This window comes from Bos mutus, chromosome 19 (assembly GCF_027580195.1).
Source record: "Bos mutus isolate GX-2022 chromosome 19, NWIPB_WYAK_1.1, whole genome shotgun sequence".
Lineage (NCBI taxonomy): Eukaryota > Metazoa > Chordata > Mammalia > Artiodactyla > Bovidae > Bos > Bos mutus.
Window position 1 is genome coordinate 41,835,033 of NC_091635.1, and position 14,560 is coordinate 41,849,592.

General features: G+C 53.1%; 2 protein-coding genes across 2 annotated transcripts in view; both read left to right on the forward strand.

Annotated features, from left to right (window-relative positions):
* PHF12 (PHD finger protein 12) overlaps positions 1-6,076 on the forward strand; it is a 39,475-nt gene extending 33,399 nt beyond the window's left edge. Inside the window, 7 exon segments of the mRNA XM_005888200.3 lie at positions 3-248; positions 1,438-1,563; positions 2,395-2,538; positions 3,371-3,469; positions 4,155-4,237; positions 4,800-4,938; positions 5,304-6,076. Coding sequence (XP_005888262.2) covers positions 3-248; positions 1,438-1,563; positions 2,395-2,538; positions 3,371-3,469; positions 4,155-4,237; positions 4,800-4,938; positions 5,304-5,638 — 1,172 coding nt within the window. The 3' untranslated portion in view covers positions 5,639-6,076.
* A 3,164-nt stretch (positions 6,077-9,240) lies between these two features.
* On the forward strand, positions 9,241-14,485 carry DHRS13 (dehydrogenase/reductase 13). The gene is made up of 5 exons (XM_070390346.1): positions 9,241-9,538; positions 9,630-9,748; positions 10,785-10,908; positions 11,098-11,409; positions 13,425-14,485. Exons 1-5 carry the CDS (start codon positions 9,412-9,414, stop codon positions 13,874-13,876), a joined length of 1,134 nt encoding a protein of 377 aa, XP_070246447.1. The 5' UTR covers positions 9,241-9,411; the 3' UTR covers positions 13,877-14,485.
* The last annotated feature ends 75 nt before the right edge of the window (positions 14,486-14,560 follow it).

Sequence of the window (14,560 nt, forward strand, 5' to 3'; positions counted from 1 at the left end):
CCAGAGGAGTGTGGGTCTTGTCCCAAGCCTACCCCCTTCCGTTCCCAGCTCTTGTGCCAGCATCGAGAACACCAGCACTTTGCAAAGAAAGACTGTCCAATCCCAGATAGGACCTCCGTTGACAGATTCAAGGCCACTGGGCTCACCCCCAAATGCCACCCGGGTGCTCACTCCCCCCCAAGCAGCAGGTGATGGTATCTTGGCCACAGGAGCCAATCAACGATTCTGCTCACCAGCACCGTCGTCAGGTGAGTGCGGCTCAGCCTTTCATGCTCTTCCTGGCAAATAACTCTTAAGGTTCAAGCAACACTTGTATCCCTGTAAACGTTCCAGAGGACTTTGATCTCCGTATTAACTGTCCTTCCCCCCGTTTCTATGATAGAAGAGAAAGTGCCTGTTAACTTGTCCCTAATTTAAAGGCGGGACCTTTAGGCTCTGAAAGTGATTTCCTTAAGGTAACCTACTGAGTCAGTCAGTGCAGGGGTAGAAGTGGAGCCTGGGTCTCTTGACTCTCCCCTCCCATGCTCTCCAGGCTTTTTGTCCCATCACTTTAGAGGAGAGCAGCTGGCTCCCGGAAGCTGCCGTGGTCAGCCTGAGGGTTACGGCCTCTGTGTTTGATGATCCACTCCATTCCAGATTCTCAGAGACAGCTCGTTTGAAGGAATTGCTGTGTCAGGGAAGGCAGGGCCGCAAAACAGCACTGCCCTCCAGAGTAGGCAGAGTTGGGTGCCCGCAGAGGTTGCTCTGGCCCGAACGCTTGCACTCGGGCCACATTCTACAAGGCAGTCCCATAATGCTACCTGGGCCGGGTGTAGACCCGCTCTTTCAGCTGTCCCCCGTCAGCATTCAGGACCTCAAGGTTGCTGACCCCAGCATCTGAACCAGGTTTCAGATGCTGCTGGAACCCCCTGTGGTCTCTCCTGTCTGAACTGAACTGGCCTCCTAGTCAGCTGGGAGTCTCGGTGACCAGGTGACTGTGACTTCTCTGCATGGGGGCCCCTGGTCCCAGGATGGCCCCTACTCTCAGGCTCTCATCCTGTTTATCTCTGAATACCAGCCTGGCTACCTTTGGCACCTGTGAGTCCACTTTAGGACGCAGGAGCTGCAGGGGCAGGCATCACCTACTTGAGTGAGCAGAGGCAGCCGGGAGGTATTCATGGCCCAGAGGACGAAGCTGTCCCACCACGTCCCCCTGAGCTGTAGATGTCACTCGTTCTCGTGCTCTGGGGACTCCTGCGTGCCCGGGTGTGTTGTCATTCCACCTGCCCTTCCTCACCACACGTTTTTAGCTCTAGGAGTTCCAGAGCCTATGGGGTGAGGATCAAGAAGGGAACATCACCTTGGGCCCGAAATCCAGGCCTGTCTCTGCAGTGGGGGATTGGACCGGTGGGTTTCCCTCAGGCAACGTAAGTAACAGTCTTCCTGCTCCGTCCCCAGATGGCAAGGTCAGCCCCGGCACGTTATCCATAGGAAGCGCTTTAACCGTACCCTCTTTCCCAGCCAACTCTACTGCCATGGTGGACCTCACCAACTCACTTCGAGCATTCATGGATGTCAATGGAGGTGAGTGAGTGAGTCGCTGCGCCTGTGCAGTGTTCAGCTCATTGCAAAGGGGCAGAAGGGGCCCTGATCCTAGGGGGCAGGGAGGTGGGAGGACTGTAGGAAAGAAAGCCCCTTCTCCCAATTCTGCTGTATAAGATTGAAGGCAGGAGGAGAAGGGGATGACAGAGGATGAGATGGTGAGATGGCATCACCGACTCAATGGACATGAGTTTGGGTAAACTCCGGGAGTTGGTGATGGACAGGGAGGCCTGGCGTGCTGCGGTTCATGGGGTTGCAAAGAGTCGGACACGACTGAGCGACTGAATTGAACTGATACACATAACAAAGACAAAGGGAGTGCAGACCCAAGCTAAACCAGCGAGAAGAGAAGAAAGTCACTTTAGGCAGATCACCTGGACTTGAATAAAACCAGGAGCTCCCAAAGGAGGGACCTCGTCTGTGAGAAACCCCCAAAGTCAGGGAGAACTGGAGCAGTCCTTGATCTCTGTGAGCAGGGAGGTTAGAAAGTCCATGCCTCAATACCAGTCATCGGGGCTTCCTCTCATCCCAGGTAGGCGAGTGGTGTCTTGCTCCACTTTCTTGGATCGCTGTACCTAACGTTAAGCTGCCCACTGCAGGGGGCATCTGCCCAGGCTGCCTGCAGCCTCGTTGCAGAAGAGCCAGTGAGATGCTTGGCTCCAGGCCCTGGTACCACTTTGTACTCTGAGTTGTTTGAGAAAAATCACTTGGCTGAATTTTAGGAATGCTGAAATATTGGCTCTGTGACCCTCACCTATTGCCGCATTTCATTTCCTCCTCAGCTGCTTTTTAATCTTTCTCTTTGGTTAATAGAAATCGAGATAAATATGCTGGACGAGAAGCTGATCAAGTTTCTGGCCTTGCAGAGAATACATCAGCTTTTCCCCTCCCGGGTCCAAGCTTCACCGGGCGGTGTCGGGGCACATCCGCTGGCTTCTGGAGGGCACCACATGGAAGGTGCGCATGTCCACGCCACCCCTCTAGGTTCACCTCTGCATGTGCACAGCCATCTCCCCCCACGGAGAATCTCCGTCCTCCATGCAAGCCTCTACTGGGCTTAATGAAACACCACGGTTTCTTTTCTCAAAAGCAGAAAGGAGATGGCAACCACCACTTTCAGATCAGGCTCGGGAGAGTGCTTGCTGTAACTCATCCCTGTGAGACAGAAAGCAGCTAGGGGTGCCTTTGGGTATATGTGATGTGCTTTCTGCTCATTTGCTTCTCAGTATTTGAGCTGGAAGGATTTTCCAAAAGGCTAACTCTGCTTAGGACAGACCTTTGAGCGTTAGCCAGTAAAAGCCTTGCTGCTTAGAAGTGGGATCCTCAGACCATGAGCATCAGTATCACCTAAGAGCTTGTTAGCAGAGCTCGGCCCCACCTCAGACCTATGGAATCAGAATCCGCATTTTAACAAGATCCCTGGGTGATTCATATTCAAAATTAGAGGAACATTGGTTTGTGCCTTCTGGGTTTTTTGCACAGTCTCCTTTATAATATCAGTTGGTATATCCCTGATAAACCAACCAGCAGCCCTTGTGCTTCAAGTACTATCATCCTTGAATTATATGGTCCTCTTCAGAGATGGTCCTTTTTACTCCCCCGTGTGGGAAACGCTGTTAAGTGGGGGGAGAGAGCTACACCCTGCAGCAGCTTTGTGTCAGGTGTGAGTTTGGAAGGATGACTCATCCAATGGGGTTATTTTCTCCATGACCAAATGTCCAGCTTCTCTTGTGTGTTTGGGCCCCAGGTTCTGTTCCTGAACAGTCACATCCCTATGTTTGCCTTGCAGTGCAGAGAAGGGAAGTACAGGCCCGAGCTGTGTTCTACCCCCTCTTAGGGTTGGGAGGCGCTGTGAACATGTGCTATCGAACCCTCTACATCGGGACAGGTAAGCCAGGTGGGAGGGGCGTTGAATCTCTCCAGCCCTGAAGAGGAACACCCTGACCCATGGAGGCTAGAAAGGGAGGGACGCCCTCTCCAGGTTTAACCCAGCAGATGTCTGGACAGGAGGGACTTTAGGGACTGTCGGCTGCCATCTTCCCGCTTCAGGCCTTGTGCCCCATGTGGCATCAGACTGCCCGGAAGTCAGCCCTGACTGCTGCTCAGTGAGCATTCAACAGCACAGGAAAGACCTGAGCAGAGGACACGTGCTGTGTCCCTGGCGACCTTTGAAGAAGTGGTGGGGCTGACACGCGTGTAACCCATACTGGGCCCTGCGTCTTGCCAGAGGGACAGGCAGGCCCTTAGCCTGGAAGGGTCCCTTTCTCTCAGATGATGCTGTTTCTGGGCCATGCACCCCATGTTGTGCTCGCATGGAGATCACTCCCTGCACCCCTCTGGGCAGCATCCCATGTTCTGAAGCACATGAGCTGGCAGGGACATCTGTTCTTTTACAGGGGATTGGAAAAGAGAGCAGTTTTTGTTCGAAAATATAAGGAGAGGGCCCTGAGCTTACCTGTCCCTTGAGTTCCCGCCCAGAAGCTAACTCCCACCCTGCTCAGCTCCCCCGCGCATCCACCTCACAGTCTGTTCTTTGCTTTCCTTTCCTCTGCTCTGCCCTCCGCCCCTCGCAGGAGCTGACATGGACGTGTGCCTTACAAACTATGGTCACTGTAACTACGTGTCCGGGAAACACGCCTGCATATTCTACGATGAGGTGAGGGTGCCAGAGAGCTCTGCCAACCTGAGGCCTCTCCCAGCACTGGGGTTTTGTTCAGTGCCCTGGGTGAGGGGAATGGGATGGGGTCCTCTCCTTCTCTTGCCTCCCTGGCATTCCCGGAAGAGAAGAGCCTTAGGGTGAAGGGCATCTGTCCTGGGGAGTAGGGCCCCTATTTCTCCTGAGGTGGGTCAGCAGGCCCAGGGAGGGACGAGGCACCCTAAGTGGGGCGGGGCGGCGCAGGGGGACCCACATAGAAGGAACCAAGCCCTCCAGGCGTGTCCCTGTGGGTTTCATCATCGTCGTCTTCACGTGCCAGTGAATGTCATTTCACCAGGAGCCCGTGCTAAGGAGGCAGCGTAATGGGAGGGTAGGAAAGAAAGCTTTCTTGAGGACATGAGTCTTGAGCCCATTGGAAGGGGCAGGGCAGCGGGGCGTGACGGGGAAGGAAGGAGGGAGCTCCCCGGTAGAGCAGCACAGCCTTCTCCATGTGTCCTCTCTCCCCTTAGCCCCAGGCCCCACGCAGCAGACCACACATCTTATCTTCCCTCCTCCTCCTCAGAATACCAAACATTATGAGCTGTTAAACTACAGTGAGCACGGGACAACGGTGGACAATGTGCTGTATTCATGTGACTTCTCTGAGAAGACCCCGCCAACCCCCCCAAGCAGTATTGTTGCCAAAGTGCAGAGTGTCATCAGTAAGTTGGAGCAGAGGCCTGTGGCCACGGAGCCTGCCCTTTTTGGACACTTGGTCTGACGCCTCAGAGTGGCTGTGGCTCACTGCCATGACCTGCTGTCGCTCGCCCTCCCGGTCCCGTTGGCCAGGTTCTCCTTGCTCATGGGCCCCGGAAAGGCCACAGAGAAGCACGTGCTGTGCACTCCCATGGGTATACACACCTACCTTGGGAGCCTCAGACCCCACCCCTCCTTTCTGAGCGTCCCTCACCCCAAGTCATGCAGCATTTTAGAGTGGGGAGGTGCAGGGGCCCCACCCTGGCCAGCGGCCCAGGTGGGGCTTGGCTGCTCACTGTTCCTCTCTTGTGACCTTCCCCTTCTCTCCCAGGGCGCCGCCGGCACCAGAAACAGGATGAAGAGCCAAGTGAAGAGGCAGCCATGATGAGTTCCCAGGCCCAGGGGCCGCAGCGGAGACCCTGCAACTGCAAAGCCAGCAGCTCGAGCTTGATTGGGGGCAGTGGGGCCGGCTGGGAGGGCACGGCCTTGCTGCACCACGGCAGCTACATCAAGCTGGGGTGCCTGCAGTTTGTCTTCAGCATCACTGAGTTTGCGACCAAACAGCCCAAAGGCGAGGCCGGCCTGCTGCAGGATGGGGTCTTGGCCGAGAAGCTCTCTCTCAAGCCCCATCAGGGCCCCGTGCTGCGCTCCAACTCCGTTCCCTAGGACTGGCGGCTACTCCGTCACCCGCCCGTCCACCCCACCCAAGACTCCTGCAATGCAAAAATGTACACAAACCAAGCCCGGGTTTTTTTTCTATACTCCACCGGAAACCCTTCGACTACAATCTTTGCATGAAATGAAGAAACCTTTTGACTGTTTTTTAAAAATCCTTTTTCTTTTCTCAAGTTCTAGGGGGCATTTGCACATATATTTGTACTCAACATTTCATGGGAAAGCGGCAGACCGAGCTGAGGAACAGCGTGGGCAGGGAGGGGAAGGCCGATGGTCTGGACACCTCCGACACAAAACCGTTCCCCACCCACCTCCTGCTCCCTCCCCCTCGCCCGCCGTTGTAAAATAATCAGAAACTTGTTCTATTTTGTGGCAGTGACAATAGTTTTATATTAAAAGAAAAAAATACAGTTTTCATACAGCAAAATCTATACAATATCATTGTTTTATTTAATATAAAGATCGTACCCACCCTCCTTCCATGGTTCCCACCCTCCAGGTTATTTTCCCTTTCTGCAGCGGTTGCACTACAGGTAGCTACTGTGTATTATGGACAAATGAGAAATGAATTCTTTTTCTGGCTGTCCATCTTATTTTATTTCAAATAAGGAAAAGTGTATTTGGATTTTGTGTAAATACATCTAGTGATGACATTTTTTCAATGTTTTTAAAAACTGTGTACAGTACTACATGTGGTAGAGCGTTTTCTTCAAATTGTCTATTGTAGCAAAAACGTTTTTGTCGTAAACCTGTTTTGTCTCCTTTTTTTGTTCTCTTGCCACTTCTCTCCTCTTCCTCCCACCCCTGGCTCCCTCCTCTCCCCCCTCCCCCACAACTAGTACCGATGTACATAGTAATTGTAATGTTTTAGACTTTACAGAAACTTTCCTGTATTCTGTATATAAAAAAACAAAAATACTTCAAATTATGTTTTCTGCCTGTCTGTCCTACCTGTCATCACCCTTAAGAGGGAACCGTCCTGAGGCCCTGGTCCCACAGCCCCACTGAACAAGTCTCATTCCCAGATCCTCAGTCCCCAGGGAAGTCAGGAAGAGGGCAGGTGTTGGAGAAAAGTGTGCCCAGGGTGGGAAGGCCAAATGGAAGGGGAGGGGTTCCGCTGCAATGGGTTGTTGTATGGCTTTGTGGGTGACTTGAGGGAATTCAGAGGGCTTGAGCATTTGATGTGATCAGATTCTACAAGAATCCCAAGAGTACTACTGATCCCTGGTCCTCTTGGCTCCAAAACCAAGACATTAAAATAGGAGATGGCTGGACTTCTCTGGTGGCTCAGTGGTAAAGAATCTGCCTGCCAAAGCTGGGCACTTGGGTTCGACCCCTGGTCTGAGAGGATCCTACATGCCTCGAAGCATCTAAGCCCTCACCTAGAACCCATGCTTCACCTCAAGAGAAGCCACTGCAATCAGAAGCCCACACACCACAGTGAAGAGCAGCCCCCACTCACCGCAACTAGAGAAACCCCACACAACCAAAAGTATTTTTTTTAAATAAGAGCATGAGACCTCTGCATTCTGCTCCAGAAGCTTTAACCCAAGCAGTTGGGGCTGTCTTTCCTTCAGTTATTTGCTATCATTTTATCCATCTCTTCTGGGAGAAGTCGTAACACCTGGGTTTCACCCCCCTCCCCTGCCCCCAGCCCTAGCTGGGTATGGAGCAATTCATTATTTCAAGTATCACTCAAGTTCCTCCAGTACCCAGCCTTTGCTGGCCTTGGATCTTTGTCTCAGTAACTTGCTGTGAGCAATCATCAGGGCAGATGTGGCCCCTGCCTCTTGGAGCTTAGAATCTAGTGTGGAGCAGTTTGTTTCAAATGTCTGAAGAACAAAGAAATCCAGTCTGTAGACTCAGTCATGCCACAAGTAACTCTACTCGCAGTCACAAGTTTACAACTGCAGCCCCTGGACAGATGAGTTCACCCATTACCTAAATTCTCAGGCCTCCAAGCTCCCTTTTATTTAAACAAACTATTCCTTCTTGCACATTATACTTAAGAAACTTTATCTGCCAAGTTTTTCCTGAAAACCATCTCATGCTTAGAGAACACAGCTGTGCGTATGCATGCCAGCGCTGTTAAGAGTGCATGGTACCTGTTTGCATGTCAGGATTTTGTTTTGGTGGGGGTGGAGAGCACATCCATTTATTTCACTCATATTCCATCCCTAGTCTCATCCCACAGTATGGATACATGAACGCTGAATCCATGGTGCAACTAAACAGGAAACCGCTGGAATCTGAGGTCTGACCCTGGCTGCCACCCACCCGTCTAGCTTTGCCTCCACCACTCTCCTCCTCTTCCCCCGATGGGCCTTGTGAACTCCTTAAGGGCAGAAACATTGTTCTGCTCGGTATTTCCAAGGCTACCTGCACTGCTGGGCATGCTGTGAGTGCCAAACAACAGGTGCTAAATTGGACTGGATTTCTCCTTTCTCCTGGCAAGTCACCTGGCCAGAAATAATACCCTTACCCATGCCTCCCTAGCTGTCCCCACCCACACTCAGCCATCATAATCACTTCTATTCAGTAATGAAGCCTCTTTACCTATTTCTCCCACCTGTCAGAATCATTCCAGAGACAAATTTCCTCCTGAAGATCAGAGGACAGATTTTACACTCTTCCTGCTTCTCTTCGGAAATGGAGGGGTGGAGGACTTCCCTAGTGGGCCAGCAGCTAAGACTGTACTCCCAATGCAGGAGCCCCAGGTCCAATCCCTGCTCAGGGAACTAGATCCCACGTGCTGCAGTTAAGAAGACCCGGTGCAGCCAAATACATTTTATATATATATATAAAGGAGGGGTCTGGTGGGGTACAAGGAGGTGGGAAGATAGACAGCTAATGAATAAGTGAATCCTGACAGCCCTGAACTGATGGTGCCACCCTGCATGCACTGTGTCACCTCTCTGACCTCCATGGGAAGAAATGAAAAGAATCCTAGAAGCTGAGGGGTTACCTCGTGGCTCAGCTGGTAAAGAATCCGCCTGCAACGTGGGAGACCTGGGTTCGATCCCTGGGTTGAGAAGATCCTAGAAGCTGAGGGCTGAAATTAGAGGATAAGGAACTGATGGACTTGTTCACAGAGGGCAAAGAATCCAGGACTAGACTCACTGTCAGACACAGCAGCATTCAGGAGCCCACCCCTCTCCAGAAGGGAAGGACTGCTACATACTGACACCCAGAGAGCCCATCCGTCTGCTAAGCCCCTTCCTGCAAGTCTTCTGCAACAGAGCCCAGCACAGAGTACAGGTACACGCGAAGACGGTCATTCATGCACACACTGACAGAATACAGATGCATGCACACACCTGGAGGGGCTCGAAGCCCACAAACTCACACACCTACAAGGTGTTCACACGGGCGCGCTCACACAGGATCCAGAGTCACGCACACAACCTAAAGGACGATCACAGGATCCATGGGCACATCACATACCAAAAAGACTAGCACCTTCACTAGAGGTGCGTGTACATACCTAGAGGGCGCTCCCAGGCGCAAACGCACATAGGCACCTAGGTTTTCACACCAGCGCACACCCCGAGGACGCAGACGCACGCCTAGGGGGCGCTCCCAGGGCCCACGCACACACGCACGCACACATCCCTGCCCTGTCTGCCGCCCGCCTCCGCCTCCGCCTTCGCCAAGCCGAAGAGCGCCAGGCGCCCTTCCAGGCCGGTGCGGGGAGAGCCCGCAGCCCCCCGGGCGGCGATCCAGGCGGCTCCGGGCCTGGGCGGGAGCCCGGAGGTGCGGCCGGCATGGAGGCGCTGCTGCTGGGCGTGGGGCTGCTGCTGGGCGCCTACGTGCTTGTCTACTACAACCTGGTGAAGGCCCCGCCGTGCCGCGGCCTCGCCAGCCTGCGGGGCCGCACGGCCGTGGTCACGGGTGAGTGCTGGCGGGCGGGCAGGGGGCGGGGAGCCGGGACGGTGGGGCGGGGGCCCGACGTCTCAGCTCCGCTCCCGCCCACCCTCCTCAGGTGCTAACAGCGGCATCGGGAAGATGACGGCACTGGAGCTGGCACGCCGAGGAGCGCGCGTGGTGCTGGCCTGCAGGAGCCGGGAGCGCGGCGAAGCGGCTGCGTTCGACCTCCGCCAGGTGAGGGAGGGCGGGGCTTTGGAGGGCGGGGCCTGGCGGGGGAGGGCGGGGCCTGGCGGGAGGGTGAACAGAGGACGGAAAAGAGCCGGGTAGCTGGAGACATTGGGGCGGGGTATCCAGTCCCTTAAAGGACAATGCAGCCCGCTTCTCCAAATGGAGAAGCGGGTGCACAGGTGCTCTGGTCACACAGCGAAGGGACACCAGATCTGAAGGAAGTAACTGCTGTTCCAAGACATTTAAGAATCAGTGGAAGTTACTCTAATGAAAGTTGGAAAGAGAACAGCAGAGGGAACAGCATATGCAGAGGCCCTGAGGCAAGATGAATGGTCTGATCTGAGAAACTGAAAGGTTTAATGAGGCCGGAGCACGGAGTATGGGGAGAAGAGGCAACAGGAAGGGGCTGAACTCTCTGAGCCAGGGCCAGGTTCAAAGGGCCCTTATAGACCCTACTGAGGAGATCAGATTTCATAGAATGGACAGAGATCCGATGAAGTGTCCTCAGCAGGGACTGGACTGTCAGAATAACCTTTGGGAATGAACCCCTAAGTGACTGTGTGGCACCTGGTTTGTAGTGGGTAACAGCGGGTTGGAGGAGACCAGTGAGTAGTCCGTTGTAGATTTTAGAGTAAACAATAATGGGCAGAGGGTATGATAATATTAATAATAATAGCAAGTACCAAAAAAAAAAAAAGCAAGTGCCTAAAGAGTGGTGACTACATGCCAGGCAGTGTTCTAAAGATTTTACATATATTAACTCATTTAATCCTCACAATAATTCTATCAGTAATATTATTATTTCCATTTTACAGAGAACTAAGGCTCAGAAAGATTAAGTATCTTGCCCGAGGTATCACTCTAGTAATAAGCAAAGTCAAGATTTGCATCCAGCATCCACACACTTATCCACTACATTCTAATGCCTGGGGAAGATCTTAGTAGAAGGAGTTAGTAGGAGCTGAACTCTCAGAATTTGGTGCCTGGGGAGAAGGAAGAAGAGAAGGGTGTGTATGACAGGCCACTTCTTGCCACTCCACAGGAGAGTGGGAACAATGAAGTCATCTTCATGGCCTTGGACTTGGCCAGTCTGGCCTCCGTGAGGGCCTTTGCCACTGCCTTCCTGAGCTCTGAGCCACGGCTGGACATCCTCATCCACAATGCCGGTGAGGGAAGCCAACCTGCGGAGGGGTGGGAGGGTGCCAGGGGCAGCCAGCCGACCCTTCCAGGCAGGCTTGGCCGAGGGACTGGTAAACATGTGGGAAGGATGCCCCCTACCACCATCTCACCTGGGGGATGCTGAGGCCTCCGAGAATCCCTCTGGAGCAGTTGCTCACACCTAGCCCCTACCCCAGGGATCAGTTCCTGCGGCCGGACCCGGGAGCCCTTTAACCTGCTGTTGCGTGTGAACCACATCGGCCCCTTCCTGCTGACGCACCTGCTGCTGCCCCGGCTCAAGACGAGCGCCCCCAGCCGTGTGGTGGTGGTCTCCTCTGCTGCCCACCGCAGAGGCCGCCTCGACTTCACACGCCTGGACCACCCAGTGGTGGGCTGGCGGCAGGAGCTGCGGGCATATGCCAACAGTAAGCTGGCCAACGTGTTGTTCGCCAGGGAGCTTGCCACTCAGCTTGAGGGCACTGGCGTCACCTGCTATGCAGCCCACCCAGGTGAGGTTCGGCTCTCTGGCTGCTCTGCTTCATTCTTATTCCCCCTCTCCCATCCTCGCCCCTTCCCCTGCTCCCCCAGCCTCTCACTGAGCCACAGAATCTCAGAGCAGGAAGGAAGCCTGGTCCAGGGAGAGGCCCGTTCCTTGCTGATCTTGAAGCCAGGCTATTCTTGTCTGAGCTTGTCTCACACCACAAGCTCAGATGCTGATGGCTGGGTAAGGCATGGCAATGAGGAAGGCCTAGGTTCTTACCCCAAGGAGCCATCTGCATGACTGAACTGATGATGTTAGCTAATAATTACTCATTCAGGAAGCATTTACTGAGTACCTACTATGTTCCAGGCATTAATCTAGACACAGGGAATGTAGCAGTGAGCAAAACAAAGACCTCATCCTTGTAGAGTTTACATTCTACTTTATAGAAGGAGACAGCTAATAAATATATACAATGACAGGTGGTGTTTAAAGTGCTGCAGGAAAAAATAAAAAAAATAAAGTGCTGCAGGGAAAGATAAGACAGGGAAAGGGGACTAAGAAATGACAGAGTTGGCAAAAGAAAAAGAAAAAAGAAATGACAGGGGATGCTATGTTTATCTATGGCAGTCAAGGAAGATGTAACTGAAAAGGTGACATTTGAGTAGAAGCTTGAAGGAAATGAATGACCTATGAGGCATTCTAGGGAGAAGAGTAAAAGAACAGAGTAAATACCAAGTGCAAAGGTCCTGAGGCAGAAGAGCCTGGTGTGTTTAAGAAAGAACAGAGAGCCTGCTGTGGCTGGAACAGAGTGAGGAAGGGAATGTGGCAAGAGATGAGGTATAGAAATAGGTTGGATCATCCAGGGTCTAGGGGTCCACTGGAAGCATTCTTACAGTCTGAGTGATTTTACTAATTAGTAAGACCCATCCCTGAGGTGTTGGAGAAGATTCTTGAGAGTCCCTTGGACTGCAAGGAAATCCAACCAGTCCATCCTAAAGGAAATCAGTCCTGAATGTACATTGGAAGGACTGACGTTGAAGCTGAAACGCCAATACTCTAGCCACCTGATTCGAAGAATTGACTCACTGGAAAAGACCCTGGTGCTGGGAAAGATTGAAGGCAGGAGGATAAGGGGACGACAGAGGATGAGATGGTTGGATGGCATCACTGACTCAATGGACATGAGTTTGAGTAAACTCCCAGAGTTGGTGATGGACAGGGAGGCCTGGCGTGCTGCAGTCCATGGGGTCGCAAAGAGTCGGAGACGACTGAGCAACTGAACTGAACTGAAGACCCATCCCTGCCTTAGGGAACAAGTTGCCGGATAACAAGATCTGCCTGACCCATAATACTATACCAGATATTAGACAATCATTACCTAAGCCTCATTAAAATTATAATAGTGATATAATAATTATAGCTAGCCATTATTAGATTCCATATCTCTAATATCCAAAGCAGTGGCTGGTCTATTGTAGGTGTTCATAAATGTTTGCTGGTTAAACAAAGGAATAGGAGGACTTTCCTGGCAGTCCAATGGTTAGGACTCCTCATGTTTCCAATGCAGGGGATGAGGGTTTGATTCCTGGTTTGGGGAACTAAGATCCCACATGCCACTGGGGGAGGCCAAAAGATAAACAAAACACAAAGGAACAGGAAAAAAAGATGAGCTAGAAAAAAAGATGGAGAGGGACAGATTGTTCCAGGCTAGTTTCTTGCCTGAAGAATCCCATGGGAGAAGTCCATAGGGTCGAAAAGAGTCGAACATGACTGAAGTGACTGAGCAGTCAGGGACACAGCATGAGCAATATCTGGAAGATGAGGATGTGTAAAGAGCTTGGATGGACAAGAAGCGGCTTGCTGTTAGAAACGAGTGAGGTCAGCTTATCAGGTCCCTAAGTACTACCTGGTTAATCCGACCTTGGCTTCCCTGGCACCGGACTCTTTTTCCCACTCCTTTGTAGCCCTGTGCTTGCCTCTTACCCTAGACCCTCAACCACGGTCGTCTTCCCTGCTTGCTTCATTTCTTCCCGTCCACAGGGCCAGTGAACTCGGAGCTCTTCCTGCGCCACGTTCCTGGATGGCTCCGCCCACTTTTGCGCCCCCTGGCTTGGCTGGTGCTCCGGGCACCGCGAGGGGGTGCCCAGACACCCCTGTACTGCGCTCTGCAGGAAGGCATTGAGCCCCTCAGCGGGAGGTACTTCGCCAACTGCCACGTGGAGGAAGTGCCCCCAGCCGCCAGAGACGACCGAGCAGCTCACCGGCTGTGGGAGGCCAGCAGGAAGCTAGCAGGGCTTGGGCCTGGGGAGGATGCCGAATCTGATGAAGATTCCCAGCCTGAGGACCCGGGGACTCCATCCTCTCCGAGCAGCCCCCACCCCGAGGAGCCCACGGTTTCCGAATTCTACCCCAGCCCTCAGAGTTCAACAGACAGATCTACGGTCACGCGCCGAATTCCGGTTAAAGCTGAACTTGAGCCTCAGGCTTGCTAACCGCCCCCTCCCCCCACCCCCCCACCCACACACACACAGACCGGGAAGCTTTCCAGGGCACCTGGTGGGCCTTTAAAACCTTAGCTGTGTGCCGGGCCATGCACTGGGCAAGGACAGAGTTGCCATTTTTGCCTCCATGGTTACTTTCTGGGGTTTTCAAGGTATGTCCTGGACAGCTCGTTTCCTGGTGGAAGGAAATAAAGGGTGATTACTTCTCCCTGAGAGGAACGGTAACCCCAGATTGAGAGGTGGGGCGTAGTGTATCTGCTGCGGCTTCTCAGGAATTTGGATTTCGTATTTCCAGGCCCTACCCTCAGGCATGCAGATCAGCCCCTGAATAGGGCCTGGGAATTTGTAATCGGATGCACTGCCAACACTGAGGATTATTCAGCTGGGCCCTTTTCGACCCTGTAGCTAAGTAGTTTCATTATCCCCTTTTTGCATTAGCAGCCAGGTGAGGGACTCGGCCAGATAAGGGACTCGCCCAAGGTCTCCCGGCTGGTAAGCGCAGGGGCTGAAATTGGAACCCCCAGCGGGCTGGCTCCAGGGCCGACCGCTGTAAGGTGGGAGCTGGGAGGTGGAAGGTGAGAAAGGGCAGGACGGTGGTTATTCAGGCGCCCCGTGGGAGTCGAGGGTACGCGATGTCTAGCCCGTGCAATAAAGCGTGTTGACTCTACGGGTAGC